At 42.7% G+C, this 23,224-nt stretch overlaps 1 protein-coding gene across 1 annotated transcript in view; it reads right to left on the minus strand.

The window, feature by feature from the left end:
* Window positions 1-5,191: 5,191 nt before the first annotated feature.
* Window positions 5,192-23,224, minus strand: part of LOC139685811 (uncharacterized) — a 31,167-nt gene continuing 13,134 nt past the window's right edge. Inside the window, exons 2-3 of the mRNA XM_071582928.1 lie at window positions 19,980-21,363; window positions 5,192-5,413 (exon numbers count right to left, since the gene is read on the minus strand). Of these exons, the coding sequence (XP_071439029.1) occupies window positions 5,192-5,413; window positions 19,980-21,363 (1,606 nt within the window). The remainder of the gene's footprint in view (window positions 5,414-19,979; window positions 21,364-23,224) is intronic.

Genomic DNA, 23,224 nt, shown 5'->3' on the forward strand with positions numbered 1-23,224 from the left:
ATTAATCGTCAATCGACGATCACATCGCAGTTTTTGTTGCACTTGCGGAACAATTTCATCGGTGAGAATACTGGGCCTGCCACTTCTATCTTCGTCATGGACATTTGTTCGTCCATTTTTTAAATCGCGGCACCGTTGGCTAACCTTTCCTTAACTCATAACTGTAGGTCCATAAAATAGCCATAACTGCTGATAAATTTCAGCAGCTGATAATCCTTTTGCATACAAGAATCGTATGTCAGAACGTCATGTATAACTTCAGAACGGCACTGATAGCAAGGAAATTCAAAAACTACACTCAAGGAGATGGAGAGAAGGCAGATAGATGTTGGAGAGGTTCAGCGTGAAACGGAAAAGTAGATGGCGTTGGTTAGTAGATCAATTGTTACAGAGTTATAAGCAGTGGCCACAAAGAGACAACATGGGATTAAGAGTAGTCAACTTAGAACAGGCGAGGGAATAGTATTAGTAGAGATAAAATCTAACCCAGCCACAGGCCTTGTCATACTGAAAGTTTCATTCGGGACGCCTTTATTCTCCGTCAGTGCGTCTTAGCCGTCATCTTTGAACTGAAGAGGTTTTACTACTGAGTCCAGTGGTGGAAAATATTAAAATTGTTTAACACGGCTGTGGGTTCGGTAGAACTCTGTCTGCCATCATATTCATGGAGATTTTTTCACTTAAATTCGACGATGATTTTCTCTCGAGCGCTTTATCTTTGCTCAAATTTGCTAAGGAGTAAATTGCTTTCTCAAATAAGAATCGTGAAGCCATTTTGCGGAAAATATATTTTTTAGCATTTCTAAGTTTCACAAAATTTATAAGATATTTTTTTTCAAATTATCCTCATTTTGAGAAAAACTTGGTCAAATCGTGTATTTGCTTTTAATTATAAATATAAAGACACGCCTAGAATCATGGATCATATTAAAAGTTAGGCTGTGTTTATTGTAATGGAAGCATTAAAAAACTATTTTGTACAGTTGGCAACTTTTCTCAAATATTGCACCTACAAATTTGAGAAACACTTCTTTTAGACTTAGTATGTACGTGACAATACAATTTAAGTAATAATGCATCGCATTGTACTGGAAACATCTCATTACAGCTCATGCTTACGAGGTAAAAATTATTTAAAAACTATCTTTTTATTCACATAATTAGTGACATGTACATAAAACAAAATTTATCCTCCAGATGGAGTTATCCACGTCCCAGGGGCAATGGATGTGTCCCTACAAGTCCATGAATACATAAAAGAAAACCTACATGTCCAACACTACACCATAGCACTACACGCTACCGGTCCTGCAACTTCATGTGCTTCCGGTATATGTCTGTTGATACCGTGATGGCTGCCGAACACATTTTCCTGCTCAGCCCACGAGCCCTGCCCTTCTGGATGCCGAGTCGGGATAAAACCGCATCGTTTTTTCTGTCCCAGGATCCGAGGGCCCCAACGATGATGGCACCCAGGCGGACAGTAATTTTGTACTCGTGGGCGACGCGAATGCTCTCGGCCAGCCCACGGTATTTCTCCAGTTTTACCGCCCGTGTCACTCGGAAAGCCGCCATCCGGTTTTCGAAGGGGACCGTAACATCCACGATATGGATATTGTCCCCTTCGCGGATCACCAGGTCAGGACGAAGCCTTGAGTCCTGACCGGGGACTCTCTTGTCCACAGCGACTTCCCATGAGGGCGGGAGGCACTCCAGTAGGAGCTCCTGGATCCCGTTGTGCCTGGCGATGCGAAGCTGCCTGTGGGCGAGGCACTGGTTTAGGACGTGGACCAGAGTCTCATCCGTCTCCTTGCAGAGCCTGCAAAGGGTGGACTCTGGTCTCGCGCTGCCCCTCAGTGCGCCTAGTAAGGGGAGCACATTGAGTCTTGCTCGGTGGACGAAGGCCCAGTCCACCAGGCGAGTGTGCTCCCCAGACAGTATGAAGTGGCTCCCCTCCGCACTCGCTGTGACCACCTCCATCATTCTGCCCTGGTCGGGTTTTGCCACCAGGCGGCGGCGGAAGCACTCCGACACAGCCCCCCTGAGGACGGCGGTTAGTCGGTGCCGGGCAGATGGTGGGATGATGCACAGGTCGGTTGATGGCGAGGGGTTTCTCACCCGAAGGGAGATCTCCCGTCGCATCTCGCTCCACTCCCACTCTGGAGCGCAGAGGGGGGCCAGGCATCTTGTGGTCTTTCTGGCCCTCGACCATGTGGACGCTATCTCTCCTGCGTCGTTTCCCAGGTCGCCTTCCATCGACCCTGAGAGATAGAGGCACATTACCCGCCTGTCCGGAGTAGGGCCGCTCCTCCCCATGCGTTTGTGCACGGAGTCTCGGAGGCCATACCACGCTGCCTCTCGGATGGTAGCGTCTTTGCAGGTGAGCATCCGGTACACCTGCACAATAGCCAGGATGCTGGCTTCATGCGGTAGTGGCATGTAGCCTCCGCCCCCAGCATGGCTTGGAAGGTGGAGGATCTCCGTACTGGCCCGTACCGGGAGGAAGAGCCAGGACCTGACCGCCTTCTGGATAGCCCTGTCGGATTGGTCCAGGTCTTTGCGGGTAACAGGTGCCACTCTCAGTGGGAAGGACATCCTGGTCAGGAGGAAAGTCCTTAGAGCGTCGAGTTTCTGCCATGGGAGGAGGTCACTGGCCTTGAGGCATGCAAGGTCCGCCATAAGGTTTTCCAGGGCGGTGGTTGGGGATGTACATGTTTCAAATCCCACGGGGGAACCCAGGTACATGTAGTGGTCCCCTTCCTTCAGCGCTCTTTTATCACCACCCTGAATGCAGAAGGTGGTGGACTGCACCTTTTGCTGACCCTTCCGGAAGTCGAGGTGTAGGCTCGCGCACTTCCTCGGCTTGAATTGGAGCCCGCACCAGTCGGCTGCTCTGCTAGCCACGTGCAGGATGCTCCGAAGCATACCCGCGCTCCTGCCCACGACGACCAGGTCGTCGGCGTAGGCCAAAACGCACAGGGACGTCGGCCCAAAGCGGTACGCTGTGGTGCCCCGCGTGTTGAGTATTGCTCGGATTAGTGGCTCGATAGCCAGGTTAAAGAGTAGCGGGGACAGCGGATCACCCTGCCTCACTCCACAGTGGATGGCGATGGGATCCGTGGTCTCTGACTTCAGCTCGGCGATGGTCGTCGTGCCGGTATACAGCGCGGATATTAACTGTATCATAGACTCCGGCATAGCCATTGCCTTTAGGGTGCGGAGGATGTGAGGGTGGGGGACGGAGCCAAAGGCATCGGCAAGGTCCAGCCAGGTGACCGCAATCTCCTTGTAGTTCCTTCGAGCGTCATCAATGGCCGCTTGAAGGAGGAAATTGTGCTCAAAACACCCTTCCGTCGCCGGGATGAAGCCCTTCTGGGTGGGGAATGAAATTCGTCGGCTTTGCAATGCCCACCTTGACACTCTGTCAGCTAGGATGCCGGTAAACACCTTGGCCATAGTGGGGAGCAGGGCTATGGGCCTCCAGTTGGAGATGTCATGTAACTCCCCCCCTTTGTGGAGGAGTACCGTGCGGGAAGACTTCCAGGCTTTCGGAGTTCGCCCGGTGCGTAGGCAGCGGTCGAACACCGCGGCCAGCACTCTCCCATCTGGGTCCACCAGTCTCCAGTCCCTGTACGCGACCCCATCCTGGCCAGGAGCTGTTTTCTTGGCCACCTGCAATCGTCTGCGGACTTCCAGCGGAGTGATCGGTCGCGTGAGAGTCGCCGCCTCCCGATGCTGCTTGCTAAAGCACAGCTCGGGAATTACCGATGGGGGCAAGGAGTCACCGAGGCTTACTTCTGCCTTAGACAGAAAGTCGGCCACCACATCGGCTGGTACGTCGCACCTTGGGGAAGAGGAGGAGAATATGTGTCGGAAGGCGGCAGCCCTGTTCACTTTGTAGAGGAACTGCAGTCTCCCTTTATCGATCGGGTCGCCCGATCGGTACGCCTGTGGCCTCTGCGACTGGCGTTGAGGGTGGCGGGCTGCCGCTTCCTCGACCATATCCTTTACAATGTCCTCCAGCGACTCGTCATCCCCATCCTCCAGGATCCCTATTCGAAGGAGCCATTCCATCTGCCTCTCCGTAGGGAGTTCTAACGTGGGGCGCGGAATAGCTTCCCGAGGGCGTCTGGCGTGGGGCACAAAGTCAGGAGTGGGCAGGTTTAAGTCAGCGGGCGGCCGGCTCCGTGCCCTCCTCTCCCTTGGAGCTGGTGGGTAAGATGGTCGTTCCCCTTGGTAATCTGCGGCAGTTAGAAAAGGAGCAGGGGATGCGGCCCTGCGGGAAAGCCCCAGCCCGGGTAGGACCACATCGGGTGGGGCTGTTCGGGGAGCTGTTTTAGGAACCGAGGAGGCACCGGAGCCATTGGATTCCACATCGGATTCCATGCGCCCATTCCCGGTAGCCTCTGGTTCTCGGGTACCGGACCACAGTAGTAGCCGTGTTCGCGGTATGGCAGATCAAGGCTGGCTGATGATTGTTCCTTGAAGTGGGTCCCGCGATGGTCCTGGAGTCCTGGCCTGCGCAGCGACGGCCGTAGGTGGGGGTGGTAAACGAAGTGGTCCGCAGGCCCGTCTTTAGAGCTGTTGTGACGCTGCACCGAGGGCTCAGGTGCCTGGTTTCGGGAACCAGGCTGGTGCCCGTCTCGTTTTTCCCCGCGGGGCCGATGCTGGTGACCACCGGTCCTCGATGGCCTATGGACTCCATCTCTGTGAGGTCTGGCGTGGCCTCGTGTTTCCTCTACCGGTGGCATCTCTTCAGTGGGGCGTCCCCCATGCCCTCCAGCCATATTTCGCTTTCGTCGTCTCCGGCGCCGCCGTCTTCCGGATGCTTCTCCTAAGTGCCTATGCAGTGGTGGTACGCCGTCCCTGTCGTTTGTGTTGGCCATGGGTACCCCAGACATAGATGGCGCGTTACATGCTGCAGTGTGTGCTTCGCGACGCGGAGGCAGATTGTCCTCGGGCGGAGCTTCACGTGTCACCTCAGAAACCGTTATGACGGTAGGCGACTGAATGGCCGGTGGTGAAAACGGGCCCGGAGAAATAGCATTCATTTCAGGTGAAGCAGGGCTAACTATTTCCGTGGCCCACTCTGTCTGGGTGCCTTTGGTTACCATCCTTGGGGCGCGGTACGCCGGGACGCTACAGCCGCGGGATCTTCGAGTTGGGACGCGTAGGCACATTTTAGTTGCCTCTAGTAAGGCTTCTTCTCCAAAAATTTTTCCCACTCGTTAATGACCCAGTGGTCCAGTTCCGATGCGTTGTCCAAGGGTATCGGAGCCTTCATGGCTCTAGTTGTACTACGAAGAGTGCGATCCCGCATTACTACAGGTGGGAGCCTATGCCCAGTGGGCTGAGGCATTCTGTCATTCACCATGACCAGAATCACAGTGGCAACTCTCAGGGGTCCACTACTCTACACTCACAGGAAACCACATAACACTCACAAAATCACACTGGAAAACCACTAACCTTTCAACGTCACTGCTTGCACTGCACTTCTCTATGGTAAACCCCTACGCCAGGTAAGTATGCTGCGTCGTCTACTTCTCCATGGCATCATCAGACGGATTTCGAGCGATTATGACTATCAATGTGTCTAGTATATCATGGAAAATGAAATAAAGCATTCGGTAAAATATTCCTTTTTCTATGTTCCTTTACGCGTGCCATAGCCTAATTCGTACCTGAATAGGATCTCCTAACCGGTGTATTCAAGGTGTGATCAAAAAAGGAACCCGACTGATTTTATTCCGCGCAAACCGTTCGTCGGATCGAAACGAGACAGCGCGCCATCTAGCGACACAGCTGACGACTAAAACGAGAGATGTTGCGTTTGTTTACGTCATGCCGTTACGCAGTAGCAGTGGTACGTGTCTCAACCTGTTCGTCACCGCGTACAACGGCAGAAATAAAGGAGCTAGAGGAACAGCGTGTGTGCGTGAAATTTTGTTTTGAACTTGGCAAAAGTTCTACGTTACCTTAAAAGGTCACCGAACCGACCCTACTGCGGACATGAAAACTAATTGTACGGCGAACCTGAAGAGGATCTCTAAGGCGGCTCACCAGGCAGGGTTCGAGAGCTGGAAGAATCGTTGGCAAAGGTGTGTCTTCAGCCAAGGCGTGTACTTTGAGGGCTACAAGTTCGGTTAAGCCATATCCGTTGAAATAAACAAGTTATAAAATCAGTCCTGTCTTTTTTTATCACAACTTGTATTCTCGAATACCTTCTGCAATCTGCAATGCCAAAAGCAATTCCTGAAGTACATCCACAAGCTTTTTTATGATGAATTTTAAAGTCAATTTTTCGCCCTAAACGTTTGGATGGCAATAGAATGTGAAGGGGTAAGGAGGAATGCCACTGTGTGATTTCAATGTAGGCCTTGAGTGCGTGCAGAAACAAATTCTAATACGCGTATTTTTTAGTCCATAAACTGAACTGTCTGGTAATCCAGAAATTGTGTTGGACATTTCTCACACTCTTCAGATTTTTTTATCTTTGCAGTGAAGTATGTGAAGCCGTCCACATAAATGTGTCTATCAAGGTAACTATGTAGTATTTATAAATGATAGTTTGCAAAGCTCAATGGTCTACTTAAGCCTGTAGACGGTATTTTACAATGTTTACATTTTTTTGTAAAAGTTCCTGCATCTATCTCCCGCGCCTTATCCAAATGATCCAATCTGTCTGCTCACAGGGATGCCATTATGATTTATTCTTCCAAATATCACCTCATTTATTTGAAAAAATTGCATTTTTATTGATACTGACATTTAAAATAAACTTCTTTTTGATTTAATATGCCTGTTGTGAAATCACCCCCTACCACACAACTGATCGGTGGCTTACTGTGTTCCGTGGAATAGTAAAAGAACTACCGTCATTGAAAATAATAAAGAATTTTGAACAAGAAATTAGCGAAAAAATGACCCAGGAAAGACCAAATTGATGAATAGGTGGAAAATCGTTACAATGTAGTTGAAACTACATGTATGGAATGTGATCTAACAACAAAAATCGTAAAAAGCCTAAGAAAAGCAAACATGTTTGACGAGATGTGCCATAAGGCAATGGAAAAATGAAATAAAAGACAGAAAGTATATGAGAAAAAAAAGAACGAAAGTTGCAGAATCAAAAGAAAAATCTGCAGAACAAAGAAGAGAATGTCTGGAAACAAGCTCATTCGAAAATAGGATGATTTCAAATTTATTGATCAAAAGTGACACTTAGATATTTTAAAAGTATAATGGACGCTTATAGACACCAAGCTCGCCCTTGCTGTAATTAAACAGAGAGAAAGAAAGTGATCTTCAAATCATAATGAATTTTATGAATTTTCAAACCTTTCTTGAGACCCATGAGAAAATATAATACAGGAACAAATGCAAATCTAAGTAAAGATAGGCAAGAAAAGATCATATAAAATAATATACGATCTCAGAGAGGCAAAAGAGTTCCAACAATAACAAGGAATCAGGAATAAACGAAATTCCCACTGAAATGCACATTTAGGCGGAGAGCACCCGGCGAATACTTTCTAGCAAAAAATGGGAGGCACAGACAATCCCTGATGACTTAAGAAAGACTACTACGTGCCCTACACACAAAAAGAATGATTGATTAAAATTTGGAAACCATCGAAGGAGCACTCATGTCTGTTTATCATATAAAATGATAATATAAAATTACCCAGGGAATTCAACTATAGTAAAAAATATTATTGGTGAATATTAAGCATGGCTTACGCATGGCATGTCCATAATTGATATTTTTTTCAAATAAAAGAAACCCTGCGGAAAGCCTTTGAATATGAAATCGACATCTACACACAAAATATTCATAGATTTCAAACAGGTGTATGATCAACTCAGCAGAAGAAAGCTCTATTAAGCAACCCTTGACTTGAAAATTCCATATTAACTAATGATTAATCGAAGTAACAATTCACAGCACAATAGCAGCGTTGCGCACACAAAACCAACTGACGGATGACCTGAAAATTTCGAAGAGTTAATTTTAAGGCAATAGAATCGCTCCTACCTCACTTAACCAAGCCCTGAACAGTATAAGGTCATCTATAACTAGAACAGATATGGACATCAGAAGGGAAAATATTTGAACCAATGAAACGCCACAATTGGCAGCCAGTTAAGACGATATATTATTATTATAAGTAGAAGCAACAAAATAGGTCTAGTCACAGAACTATTTGTGTTTTTGCAAATTATGTTTGTATTAACTTTAGGATAACTTAGAAAAAAATAGCAGAGCTATGAGGGTTGACTACAAGCTGTCACTCAATCTCAACAGCATCGTTAAGATAGCTTTTCTGCTTTTGCTTGTCGACTACCTCATAGCCATTAAAATAACATTTCCAAAATTTGATATCTTGTCCTTGGCACAAAAAGAGATTGGCGATAATCCAAACTCCGTGGCCGAATTATATCTGTACATGGACATCTTTACGTTTCATTTTCTCTACAAACCTTCACTTCTTAGTCTTGTGCCGAATATTTGGGATTGTAATACACGTGCCTTCAATGGTTCTATGCACATATTGGAATCATTTACTTTGGTAGTTAATATACGCAAAACGAATTTTAACGCTATACAGTCTATGAATTTACTAAAGATAAATCAAATCATTTTATGTCTCAATTCAATGAAATGTGTATCAATTAGGGCAATGCTGAAGAGTAGAATGGGAATCATCATTAGGAAAAAAAGTATATTAAAGGTACCAGCAAAACAGCTTCTAAAATGTGGTACCCCGAGTGATGTAACGCGTAAAGTATTCAAGAAATTATAATAACGAGATGGTAAATGTATCTCCCGTGTCACCTGAACTGTCAAACAATTATTACTGATAACGCAATAAGTAATGAAAATACTCAGACAGATAAAGTTGGTCATGTGGCTAGATTTGCGGTTGACTTTCAAGACATAGCAGGCAGAGCATTTACAGCTGAATACTTGCTCATCCCCATCACTACGGTTGAATTTATAAGTGAATAACGACGTCCACCGCTGTGAGCAAATGAAATTATGTTATTTTCCGCTCCGTAGTTCTCGAACTGGAGAATAAACATGCAGCGGATATAACTCAATCAATAAACTCAGAATCAGGGTAGGCGAACAATTTTGCTTCCCTGTAATCGTTGAGCTCATGTGAATGCCGCTAAGTCATGGACTGAATTATAAAACACCAGCTTTGCACAGATTATAGGCGTTATAAAGGTCCCAAAGTCATCACTAGTGGGATTATACTAATACCATGACAGAGCCAAGACTAATTTTTGTCATTTAACTATATATTTCTTCTACATTTATAACAGTAAATAAATACTTTACTGTTATAAATGTCATGGAGATGTTGGAGTAGATTGGAATGGCAGGGGGCATTTTTGATACCAGTTCATGATTCCGAAAAGACGGATATAGTAATCAGCGGAAGAATCGGGATCGGTAGTAATTCACGGAAGAATTAGGCATAGTAGTTTCTCATTTTCGGTTATATTTATAATATACTTCGAGAAAATGTTAATGATAGGATTGAAAGAGCGTATTCTGGGAAAACAAAGGGAATGGCGTGATGAATAATTTATTTTCTTAACGACTTTATTGGGGCGAGATTGAGACTTCTTGGTCTCTTCTTCCTCCTAACCCTTGCAAGTTATATCAAAGACATTTACAAATACCCCAACCTTAAGTGGAGGAGGGAATCGAACCCGCGTCCTCTAAATTGGAAGGCGGGGATGTCATTCCTCTGCCACCGAGGCCGGCAAAGTTTAGTCGGTTAGGCGTGCAGATGATCACGCGCTAGTGAGTCCGTCAGCCAAGGGATTGCATTTACTGCTGACTGCTTGACAGGAACAGAACGAGAGATGAGGATTGACCACAAGAAAACCAATATTATGAGATTCTCGTTGTGTGCGTATGTGCGTGTACCGTGGGGGGGGTTCGAGTGGGTGTTCGCTTGTCCTTGTGTATGCTTGTGTGTGTGAGTGCGCGTCTTCGTGCGTGCACGCAAATAACAAGCGATTGCATGCGTGTGTTCGTGTGTGTGTGTGGCAGAGAAATGAAGAAAGCAATTTGGAGAGATGAGCAAAAGAAAAGAGGAAGTTTCTCGTAGAGATCCAATAAAGGTAGAGATGGAGTATTGGTTGGTTGGATGAAATATTGAGTGGTAGTTAGTGGTATGGGATGGAGAATATTGGGTGAGCGGGAAGAAAGAGAGTAGGCATTTAGGCACCATGAAGGCAGACAGAGTTGCAGAGAAATTAAAAAAGAAATACTAGATCTGCAAAGAAAGAGGAAGTTTTCGTACTGATTAGTACCAATTAGTCTTAAGGAACCGCCCAATCCTGCTTTTAATTAGGTAGAATACTCGCGCTCTGCTCACTCGCAATTATTTTGTGCATCTGCTTCCAACATTTCAGGTGACATACCTTTATAAAGTAATCCTAATGGCAGATATTTTTCAAATTCTGTGTTAAAACCCAATGGCAACACAAGCTTTGCATTTTATTTAGTTGTATCATTTAAATGTTTTAGGCAAAAGGGAAGATTCTTTTAAACTCTTACTGTACCATAATGCACAAAAGTTAGCGGAAAGAACCCCTTTCAATAATTTCCCTGTGGTTTTTGTACCTACTTAGAATAAAATATTTACTTTGTTTTTCTTTGAAAGCGTCGATGACTTAAAATTTAATATGAGATTTGTGTGTATTTATAAAGAATACATGCATGGAATACCTTCATGTTTCACCAAATAATAACCGGTGACGAAAATGTAGCAATTTATCTGACCCTTCCATTGTTAATGCGCTTTCAAAAGAAAATATTGGATTGCTTTAGAAGCTAAACAAATCGATAATTTAATTTTTCAAATTGATCGACTAGCCAATTATTATTTTGCACAAAAAATTTCCAATTTTCTGACAGCTTTAACGTGACGATTTTCCGATGAGATGTCATCAAACCTGTTTGTGCATCCTTTGTTTGTATTTTGTATTACGAAGATCAAATATGCCCTTAAACCCTGAAATAATTACAAGCAGGCACAAAGTTACCTAGCAAAACATCATTCAACACTGGTCCGGATTTTTCGCATGTAAGTAACGAGGAAATTGGACAAACAATTATAATCAGCCAGTGAAATGATGCTTAGGCATTATTAGACGCAATAACTGGTAATTCGTTATAAATAAAGAGAAAAACTTAATGTTTTAAGACCCTGTTGAATTTAATATGGTCATAGATTTGATTTCCAAAACGGGCGTAGATCTTGTGATGTCTCGATATACTAGTAATTTCGCTGTTACCTCATTTAATAATGTTATATAAGTATTTGGAAATTCTCACCTGTAGTTAGCAATTTAATCATTCTAGTCACGCATGTGTTTCTTCGGTATTATATTAAAAATTGATAATTAAATGGGTATTTCATTTTTATTACAATATTATGTGTATAGAAAGAAACACACTCTAACCAAATTGATATTCTGATAGAAAGGTTGTGGGGAAGAGGACATTAACTACGAAATAGAGGGTTCAGTATTGACTACGGCAAATCAAGTTAAATATTTGGGGGTTGTTCTAACACCACGCCTTTCATGGGGAGCACATATCAGGACAATATGCGGATCAGCTTTAAAGAAACTTGGCTTCATAAAACGGGTGGTGGGGAAATGTAATGAAAAAGTTAAAGAGAGGTGTTATTTTGCTCTAGTTAGACCTCATTTGGAATATGCCGCAAGTATTTGGGATCCGTGGGAGAAAATTTGGCAAAAAGAATTAGATAAAGTCCAGAGAAAATCCGCTAGATTTGTTAAAAATTGTTATGATAAAAACACAAGTGTGACAGGTCTCTTAGGGGATTTAGGCTGGGAACCACTTGAAGTGCGGAGAGAACAAGCGAGGCTTAGACTTTTAGAAAGGTTCAGAACAAACGAGTTTAAATATGACACTGAAGGAATTATAATGGCCCCACACTACTTAGGTAGATCAGACCACAAAGATAAACTAAGGGAGATAGATTCCAAGACAGATAGGTACAAATACTCATTCTTTCCCCGAACAATCAGTAATCATAATAGCAAGAAACCGAAGTCACTTTAGAAATATTAAAAACTTTGAATTTACAAGTCGGAACAAAATTAAACACTATAGATATGTTAGGTATACTTTCAGGTGCATGTGTATGTTAGTTGGTAGTTTGAGTGTTTGCATGTGTGTGGGGTGTAAGTGTTCATGCATGAATGTATGCCATGTTTTTTTTATATATGATTTTGTCGTTATTGCATGCGATTTTTTTTAATTATTTTTCTTTTCTAAATTATGGGTGGTGTCCTAGCACCCCCCGCCACACGCCCTTGCGGCGGCTTGCGGGGTATTGAGTAGATGTAGATGTAGATGAAACACCATGAGGAATGAGTTTCAGTGACTCAATAAAAGTAAAACTGCTATTGCTCCATGCGCGCTCAGGATATACTTTTTCTAAGCGAAGTGGCAATCTTCGAACCAAATTTTTTCATGCGTTCAGAATAAAGAGTTTTGATAAATTAGAGCATTGAATTAGGATGAGAATTCTATCATGGTGCTATTTCTTTTTTGATGAATGATAGCCTAATTCCCAATGAGTTTCCTTCATCTCTGTTTACTTAATCTCATTTTGACTAGCCTCAGTAATAATATACTTGCAAATTTGGAATGAATTGAAACGTGTGCGTTGATCCCTTGGTAAAAGATCGCTAATTGGTCGTGATCTTATATTAATATCAGTTAAACATCCTGGTGCCTACAAAAATTCATTTTTAACCCTTACAATAAGAGTTGGCTAATGGCAGCGTAAAACAAATGCAGTTCAAGTTTAAGAGCAATAATTTTCCAAATGATGCATTTGTAAAAACAATAATGGGTTCAATCTCTTTGGTCTATCTCTATGTATATTTCTTATTTTACGTGGCGTCCCTTAAAATTTAAAGATATTCAACCAGTGCAACGATTTCAGAGTGTAAAAATCATTCGTCTTGACCGGGATTCGAACCCGCTATCCAGTCGAGTGCTTTAGCCAGTTAAGCTATCGAGGCGTTCTCTTTAACTCAAAAATTTTGAGAGGACGCCTCGATAGCTTAACTGGCTAAAGCACTTGACCGGACATTGAGGGATCCGGGTTCGAATCCCGGTCAAGGCGAATGATTTTTAAACTGTGAAATTGTTGCATTGAAATGCATATTAGCGGATGACTCCGTTTAAAGTGACTGTTGCGGTATCTCCCGCAGCTTCTTTGGAATATTTAACTAGATATAAAGCTCAACTATCAGCATCAAATGTTTCTACTCCCAAAAAGAGAATATCAACATAAACCTTGTAAATATTTAAATAAACCTTATTTATTTTGAGCAATAAAATAAATGCCAATACCAGATGAAGATGATATTTTTTATGTTCTCTCAACAAAATTTAAGGCTGAAAAGCTCAATTTCAAAAGCACCAGGATTTTACTTCATGGCTAGAGTTCACTCTATTGTAAAATTAAGGAATATGAGGTTTACTTCTGACCTTAGAGCAGCCAAACTACGAACAATATAAACGTGAAAGGACTCAAGTATGTTACGAATAGTTTACCCCTGGATTATCTGAACACATTCGAATCGCAGTTTACATTCGTTCTTGAAATAAAATATCGTTACTTAAATCTATGTTTGCATAATTAGTTGGATTAATACTTTCATGCATTTTTATGAGAAAACTTTTAATCTAAACGAAATTGCTTGCCGTTTCTTTGTGATTATCCCATATATAAAATCTTAAATAATAAAATATTAGCTCTTCGCTGATTATTTCACTAATTACTAATTAAGATATGATTCGATAAACTCTTCTATAAAGTGTATATTTTCGTCTCAAATAGTTTTCAAGATCTACATTTTCATATAATTTTTAAACGAGAAAAAAACACAATTATATTGATAATATAATTTTTGCTGTTTTTTCAATTATAGCTCATTCCTTTTGTTCCACATTAAGTCCACCTTTGGTTGCATATAATCTTTACTTGTGATTCAAGACCTGTGTTTACTTTCAATGCTATCATACAATGATATATGTGACTTTTTAAAAGAATCCGAATAAGATTTTCATTCGCAGAAAAATTTGATTTCATTTTGGTCTCCGGGTATACACATGGTAATAATTCAGGCGATTGCGATTTTTAAAGTCCCCATATTCCAATGAAGATATTGCGTCTTAACTTATTTCATAAAATGAGAGAAGTGTAGTTCTACGTAACTGAAATAGGTTTTAATATAAATTTCACTATATAATACTCGCATCAACCATCGAAGCGGCTATGTCATGGTAAACTATTCTAGAACTGCAAAAGAAAATTTTACCTTTTAATCTTGAACTATGGAATTTTCAGAGATGTTTGTTCGGTTTAACATATCAATATGAATGGTTCCCCTCCATTTCTTTCCGTATACGGCGGAAAATGTTGTTAATATAATTTCCCACAGCATAATGTTTAACTACTAATTAGGGAGTGAAACTGCTTTTCCCAAATCGAAAGGAAATTTACCTAGTAATATTAATTTGTCGTAGTAAACGTGAAACATTTCCACCGTACTAACCTTAATACCTTTTCTTATACAAACTATGAATACCTTCAACGAAACTTATTATAAGTAAGCTGAGTAATTTTTTTATTCTAATATCTTTCCACAGTTGTGTATTATTTTAGTAGGCATTTCTGTGGAAATTTTCAAGGTCCAGTTAGAAAAATAATTCATTGCCTTCCAGCAGCTAAATTTTAAAAGTATTGGAATTGTTATTAACGTTGATGACAACAAATTACTAAGAAAGAGTAAATAAATCACCGCTGAAATCTTGATGCACGCTTTCCCTATGTCAATACTCTGCATTGCTGTTCTGTGTGAGAGATGAACGATGAAGGCAAAGGGAGTCAAAACGACATCGATACACTCTCTGATTACCAAGAATGTTTAAGTTAGCGGGAGTGGGATTTCCAAGTTCCGCGGCAAGCCCACTCAACCAAATTATCTCTTTTCCTTACTCGACGGGGTTCTCGAAATCTCCGACCACCCATTGACCCTAACCTTGCAGCGCTGAGTGCACCGCCCACTCTGCGCTGAAATACGATTCACCAATCACGCTCAATAATGTTTCCCAAGGGCTTTCTGCGTTTCTTGAACCCACTTCCATTTCAATTACACAAACCACCTCCAGGCTACTTAATATAGTGACAAATCCTAGTGTCCAATCTCCTGCTACTGGACGCCCATTCAACCAGACCTTTGGACCCCTCTAAGAATGTAATTGCATTCCATCAGTATTCATACTATTCCGTGTCGTGATGTCGATTCGCTATTCGGCGATTCATTGAGCATTGCATTGCAATGTAAAAGCGATGCCATTTTAACGATGTTACTTTCAAAATATCTACCATAACAAACTACCGTAAGTGAGAGTACAAATTGGGAAAAAGAAAAAAATATACCCAGTGTTATCGTTATCGTCACTATCCGGCGTTGCCCTTATTCAAAATGAGTTGGAGAAATGGTTAGAAGAACGTATTGTAACACCGTACAATGTTTGTCAATGGCATACGTTTTGATAAAATCGATATTACTACGCGAAGCTTGATTTTATTGCCTACTCATTTCGAGATTTCTCTTTAACTTTTATCGCCAAACCTACTTTTTTACATCAACAAGAATTAATAGATATATTGTAAAAGTATTTCATAAAACTTATACAATATGTAAAGAGATAAAATAGGTTTTCCTAAATATAAAGTTAAATCGCAGTGTCAAATTTTAAGGAATATTTTACTAATATTGTAAGGATTAATAGTGAATAAAAATAAAAATGTATGATAAATAACAGTGTCCGTTAAAGTTATTCTATGTTTAAAATATTAAATATTTTTTATATTGAGGATACATTACTTTTTATTTAAAAAATAAAGCATGCATTACTCCCAATTTAATTTAAATTTATTTATAAATAATGTGTTATACCGATTACGAAGCCCTGGGAAAATAAAAACCTTTCTAATGGTGAAAAGCCAATGACGCTATGTAACAAGAAACGATAACGATAATGCTTATACCAACGTTTAAAGAATGTGTGCTATTATATCTCTTCTATGATTTCACATAGCATTGGCCGTGTAATTCATGTTATCTAGTCAAAATTAGTCGATTCTGTCTAAAATAACGGTAGTCATGACGTGAAATGGGATTCTAACATATGGAAATTTACGGGTTCACGGTGCAGAGGAAGAGGAAGCTGGAATTGCTATCTCTTTCCGAGCAAAACATGAATTTTGGGAAATACTCCTGTTTTTAAGTATCTACTAAATTAATCTAGGGCATTGTGCATTAATTTTTAGACATAGTCCAAAGCTGACCTCTAAACGGTCGTCAAACTGTTGCGATCCCGTTCTTGCTGTGTGAGCAGGGAGTATCTGAGAGTAATGACGTCACCGGAGGGGCCTCCCGCCCTCTCAACCCCCTCACTGATGACGCATGCCGCCACAAGAGGGGAGAGTGCCGACAAGCGGATGGCCCCTCCCGCGCGGAAACACTCACCACCAGCGGCCATGAACCGTTCCGAACTGTTACAATCATTTGCGCATTTGTTGATGAAAAAACTGCCCTACGTAGAATTAAAATGCCCTGTTATTGCCACGCCAATGATACATGTTTTTTTTTGCTTTAACAAATCTACGGTTTTTGATTACAAACTTGCTGGAGTTATTCTAGAAGTGGTTGATGCAGCAAAACTCCTGCAAGGTCTGTTCCAAAAGTAGTAAGACTTATTTTTTCCCGGATAAATAGACGGACGAGCGGCAGTTTCTCTGGATGGGTTCGAGGGAGGGGAGTCTCAGGAAAGTCTGGAGGCCGGTAGCAGTTGGCTTCCAGCCTTTACGGAGATTAGATCATTTGTTTGTGAAACCTCTAGAACATGATCTCGTTACGCTCCTTCATGAACCCCTAATTAGAACAGTACTACGCCATCAAGTTTTGCGTGAAACTGGACAAACCCGGGAAAGAAAGCCATCGCATGCTCAACGCAGCTTGTGGTTATAACGCCATGGGTAGATCGGGTGTTTCCGGATGGCACAAGTTGCTTCGACAGGGTAGAGAAGATTTTTATGACACCGAACGTTCAGGACGCTCTTTGATAGCAAAAAGTGACGAAATCCTTACAAGTATGAAGGCGTTGTTGGACGGGGATCTTAGATCAAGTGTTCTAATGGTTTATGATGAACTAGGCATCCCGAAAAGTGAAATGCTTCGACCTGTGACTGAAAACAAGGGCTTGAGAAAGGTGTGTGCGAAGTTGAGGCCTCGAGTCCTCTCGGATGAACAAAAGGAAACTCGCACGCGGATATGCCAAGAGCTTCTCGAACATGTGAGTAAGGATTCAAATTTTTTTGACAATACCACAGCAGGCTTTTTCCCCTGCCCCATCTCAAATCCATGCTGAAAGGAGGTCACCACGGCTTCGTGGAAGGGTTACATCAGGTCGTGATGAGTGGGCTTCGCAATATTCCGCCCGCCGCCTTCCAGAAGGCGTATGGGGCGTGAAAAACCCGCTAGGAGCGGTGTTTGCATGCACAAGGATGCTGCTTCGAAGACTTGTGAGGACTTGATGCATGAACTCTGGCAAAACAATTTTTTTGTCAACCCAGTCCTACTAATTTTGGAAAAGATCTATTAGGTGTAACTATCGCTAATGGCCCCCACATTCGTAAAACCTACGGGGAGGCAAATAAAAAATTGGCAATACGGTTAAAAAAGTTGATATCATGCTCTCGTGAGATGCTTATTAGAATATGTATTTATTGAATGGGGTTTGACGGAAAGAGGCCTCATTTGGGATATTGAGAAGGTTCTGGGCAGCCGATTCGTTAGCAACTGTTAGGGAAAAATTAAAAGTGTCATAAAAATACTTCTAGAATTGAGTTGGGAATCATTAGAACAAAGACGGTTTAACGCTAGGTTGAACTTATTTAATTAATTCAGAGCTTTTTGTTTTACCGCGAAAATTTTGTCAATCACAATTTGTACGTATTGCAACACTAATTGGTCGTTTGGATCATGACCCGCCCACTAGCAGCACTAGTTGCCTGAGACCCAATGAGCCGTATGTGATTGATGGATCGTCGAGCTGTGCGTATGATGCCAGTAAAGCTATTTTCTGTTATCCTTGCTTTTACTGTCTGTCGAAATTGCGTCGTTTGCGACCAAATTTGACTCAAGGTGATGGATGGATTCTTCACCATGATAACGCACCTGCACATTTAGCATTGATTGTTCGCCAGTTTCTGGCAAAAATTTCAATCACCATCCTTAATCATCCTCCTTATTTGCCAGATCTCACTCCCTACGACTTTGTTTCTATTCCCAGAGTGCAAAAATGTCATGGGGGACATCACTGGGAAGATGTGGACACAATAAAGCAAGAAATGACGAGAAAACTAAAAAGCCTAAATGCAGAGGACTTCCAAGGATGTTTTAAAAAGTGGAAAAGAAGATGGAATAAGTGCATAATAACAAATGGAAAGTATTTTGATGGGAAAAAAACGATGTAGACTAAAGTTTGCAAAATAAAATTTTTTTGGCCACAGTTCGCGTATTTTTTGGACAGACCAAGTATAGCTGTAGATAGAGCCCTGTCTTGGTATAGTGGAGGTCTATCTTTGAAGTGGTTGTGGCTCAATTTTATTCCCTCTTTTCAGAATAACCGACAACTTCTATAATGGGTGAAATTAACATTTATTTGGAACGATGTTTTCCAGTATCATGCACATTGGTTTTTAAAAAATGTCCCTTTTTGGATTTAAAGTGGATGTTTTGTTTCCCTTTTCTTAGCCCTTTGAACAATATCCCTCTCTCCTTAACCCCTTACCCTTGCAATCCAGTGCTTGTACCACTTAATACATATCTTAGTAAGGGGGGGTAATGTCTGAGGGGTATTTATAGAGATGTAAATGTCGACGGCTTTGCGCTACCGGATGTCTTGGCTTAATGGGTTAAAATATGTATTTCTGTCGCTGAAACCTGACTGAAATATTGAGTAAAATATTTTACTCTCAGATAATGAAATAAGTAAACTACATTAAGCAGGTATTGATAGTTGAAACTTAGTTTTTATTCCAGAATGTTTCATCAAAATGATTTTGGCCTCAATATGTATGAATAATGTTTTAATTAAGTGCCACATTGCCTTTACCGTTGGCTGAATTTTAGAGAGGCCAGCTGTCAAAAATTGGCACAGTTTACTTTTGAGTTATTTTCATATTTATTAATATTCCGCCTGCTAACAATGTAAAGCTCGAATGATCTGAGGCTTTCCTGGCGAATACTGTGGATGAAGGCTTCTCGGGTTTCGCACCAGGTCAGGTTGGGTAGCACCAACGTTTCGACAGCTAACTCCGCCATCGTCTTCAGGGTGAAGTGACATTGCCGGGATTGTGCCCCGTATTTATATGTTCGGCGTGGGGTCCGCTGTCTCGTAATTGGTCGAGACGCTTGTTCTCTCGATTCCGTGATTCCGCGATCTTTTTGAGTACGGGTTTCCATGCTTTACTAATCTGGAATCCGTTGTCTCGATTTACCAGGTTCTTGTTCAATCTTATGTTGACTCCTTTGACAATCCGGTCCCAGTATCCATTGGCCTGACAAAGGACCTTTGTCTTGGAGAATTCTATTCTATGTTCCTTTTCGATGCAATGTTCTGCCACCGCCGATTTCTCGGGGTAGCACAGTCGGATACATCTCTCGTGTTCGATGAGTCGCTTTTCCACTGTTCTCCCGGTTTCCCCAATGTATGATTTCCCACACTCGCAGGGGATTTCGTAAACTCCAGCTCTTTTTAGATTCCGGTCGTCCTTCACGGTGGATAAGAAGGATTTCAACTTGCTCTGAGGTTTATGTATTGTCTCCACCTTACGTTTCTGAAGGATCCTGCCAATCTTATTCGATATGGTGGACACGAACGGGATGCAGGCTCTGGCGATGGGTCTTTCTCCTTCATCCTTCATCCTCTCCGGCTTCTCGAAGGTCCTTTTTAGGGCCAAGTTGATGTCACGTTCTTTATGGCCATTTCTCCTGAAAGTGGTCTTAAGGTGTTCCAATTCCTTTCCTAGGTTTTCTGCGTCGGATATGGTTTTGGCTCGATGGAGGAGTGTGGACAATACACCCCTCTTCTGTGATGGGTGGTGGTGGCTCTCTCCGTTTAGGTATAGGTCCGTGTGGGTAGGTTTCCTGTACACGCTGTGGCTCAAGGTTCCGTCCTCCCTCTTCTTGATTAGGATGTCCAGGAAGGGTAGTTGGCCGTTGTCCTCCTTCTCCATGGTGAAACGGATTTTGGGGTGGACACTATTTATATGTTCCAGAAATTCATTCAGAGCGGCCGGTCCATGGGGCCAGACAATGAAGGTGTCATCCACATACCGGAAGAAGTACCTCGGTCGGAGTTTGGCCATCCTCAGAGCTTTCTCCTCAAAATCTTCCATGAAGAAGTTGGCAATGGCCGGCGACATTGGAGATCCCATGGGCCCCCCTTCCACTTGCTCGTAAAACGTCCCTTGGTATTGAAAGTAAGTGGACGGAAGGACATGACGGAACAACTCTATCAGTTTTTTGTCGAATCGTGTCCCCAGGAGTTCTAACGTGTCCTTCACTGGTATCTTTGTGAATAGTGACACCACATCGAAGCTGGCCAAGATGTCCTGTTTGTGCACTTTGATAGTTTTCAGGGTCTGCACGAATTCACTAGAGTTTTTGACATGATGCTCACATAAACCCACGAAGGGGGTTAGTACGCTGTTGAGATTTTTGGCCAGGTTGTACGTCGGTGCCCCTATGGCACTTACGATCGGTCTCAGAGGTGTATTTTCCTTATGAATTTTTGGAAGGCCGTACAGTCTAGGAGGAACAGGTACTTGCGGGAGGAGATTCCTGTTGTACTCCTCAGGAGGCAGGTTCTTCTTCATCAGGGAGGTGGTCTTCCTCACGATGGAGTCAGTGGGATCACGAGGAATTCTCCGGTATGTCGCGTCAGCTAGGAGCTGTTGCACTTTCTGGTGGTAATCCTCCGTCTTTAGCAGCACGGTAGCATTACCTTTGTCTGCTGGTAGTATCACAATATCGGGATTCCTGCGAAGTGCCACAAGTGCTTTTTTCTCGTCCTTGGTGATGTTAGGCTTGGGGAGCGAGGACCTTTTCAGGGCCAAGGCCACTTCACTCCGTACCTCTTCTGCTGCCTCCTGGGTTAGTTTCCTGATGGCTTGCTCTACGCCTCCTAGGATGTCCAGATATGGGATGCTTCTGGGGGTGGGGGCAAAATTTAGTCCTTTGGCCAGCACTGACGTCGTCGGTTCGTCAATTTCTATGCCCGTGAGGTTGATCACGATTCGTCCGCGATCCGGCTGGAGAACAAGCGTCTCGACCAATCACGAGACAGCGGACCCCACGCCGAACATATAAATACGGGGCACAATCCCGGCAATGTCACTTCACCCTGAAGACGATGGCGGAGTTAGCTGTCGAAACGTTGGTGCTACCCAACCTGACCTGGTGCGAAACCCGAGAAGCCTTCATCCAATGTAAAGCTCCAACATAACCATAAATGCTGCATGCTTGGGTTCAACAGAGAAAAGTATGTCAAAAATAGGTGTAATAACTAATGCGTGATAAATAATTTTTGGGAAGCTTAATTTATCTTCAGTTGATACCTAGGTTTGTGGTTGCGAATCATGCGAGAGAAAATGATTCCTCATACCGATCTATTCGGTATTTGATTTCCCCAAAATTATCACAGGGTGTCGCCTAACAATATAATTATTAGCAGTGGTCTACCAACTTAGAGTAAGTTTTTGATGGGCCATGGCGTTACACCGTATTCTACTTGTCAGCCATAACTTAGAACGACACAAAAATTCCCATGATCCCTTATACTGCATATTACAATTATTCATTCTTTAGCTCAGTATAATTTCTTCCTCCCTTAATTCCTAGGAAAGGAATTGGAACACCTTAAGACCACTTTCAGGAGAAATGGCCATAAAGAACGTGACATCAACTTGGCCCTAAAAAGGACCTTCGAGAAGCCGGAGAGGATGAAGGATGAAGGAGAAAGACCCATCGCCAGAGCCTGCATCCCGTTCGTGTCCACCATATCGAATAAGATTGGCAGGATCCTTCAGAAACGTAAGGTGGAGACAATACATAAACCTCAGAGCAAGTTGAAATCCTTCTTATCCACCGTGAAGGACGACCGGAATCTAAAAAGAGCTGGAGTTTACGAAATCCCCTGCGAGTGTGGGAAATCATACATTGGGGAAACCGGGAGAACAGTGGAAAAGCGACTCATCGAACACGAGAGATGTATCCGACTGTGCTACCCCGAGAAATCGGCGGTGGCAGAACATTGCATCGAAAAGGAACATAGAATAGAATTCTCCAAGACAAAGGTCCTTTGTCAGGCCAATGGATACTGGGACCGGATTGTCAAAGGAGTCAACATAAGATTGAACAAGAACCTGGTAAATCGAGACAACGGATTCCAGATTAGTAAAGCATGGAAACCCGTACTCAAAAAGATCGCGGAATCACGGAATCGAGAGAACAAGCGTCTCGACCAATTACGAGACAGCGGACCCCACGCCGAACATATAAATACGGGGCACAATCCCGGCAATGTCACTTCACCCTGAAGACGATGGCGGAGTTAGCTGTCGAAACGTTGGTGCTACCCAACCTGACCTGGTGCGAAACCCGAGAAGCCTTCATCCAATGTAAAGCTCCAACATAACCATAAATGCTGCATGCTTGGGTTCAACAGGGAAAAGTATGTCAAAAATAGGTGTAATAACTAATGCGTGATAAATAATTTTTGGGAAGCTTAATTTATCTTCAGTTGATACCTAGGTTTGTGGTTGCGAATCATGCGAGAGAAAATGATTCCTCATACCGATCTATTCGGTATTTGATTTCCCCAAAATTATCACAGGGTGTCGCCTAACAATATAATTATTAGCAGTGGTCTACCAACTTAGAGTAAGTTTTTGATGGGCCATGGCGTTACACCGTATTCTACTTGTCAGCCATAACTTAGAACGACACAAAAATTCCCATGATCCCTTATACTGCATATTACAATTATTCATTCTTTAGCTCAGTATAATTT

This window comes from Hetaerina americana, unplaced genomic scaffold (assembly GCF_022747635.1).
Source record: "Hetaerina americana unplaced genomic scaffold, ioHetAmer1.1.p SCAF_12, whole genome shotgun sequence".
Lineage (NCBI taxonomy): Eukaryota > Metazoa > Arthropoda > Insecta > Odonata > Calopterygidae > Hetaerina > Hetaerina americana.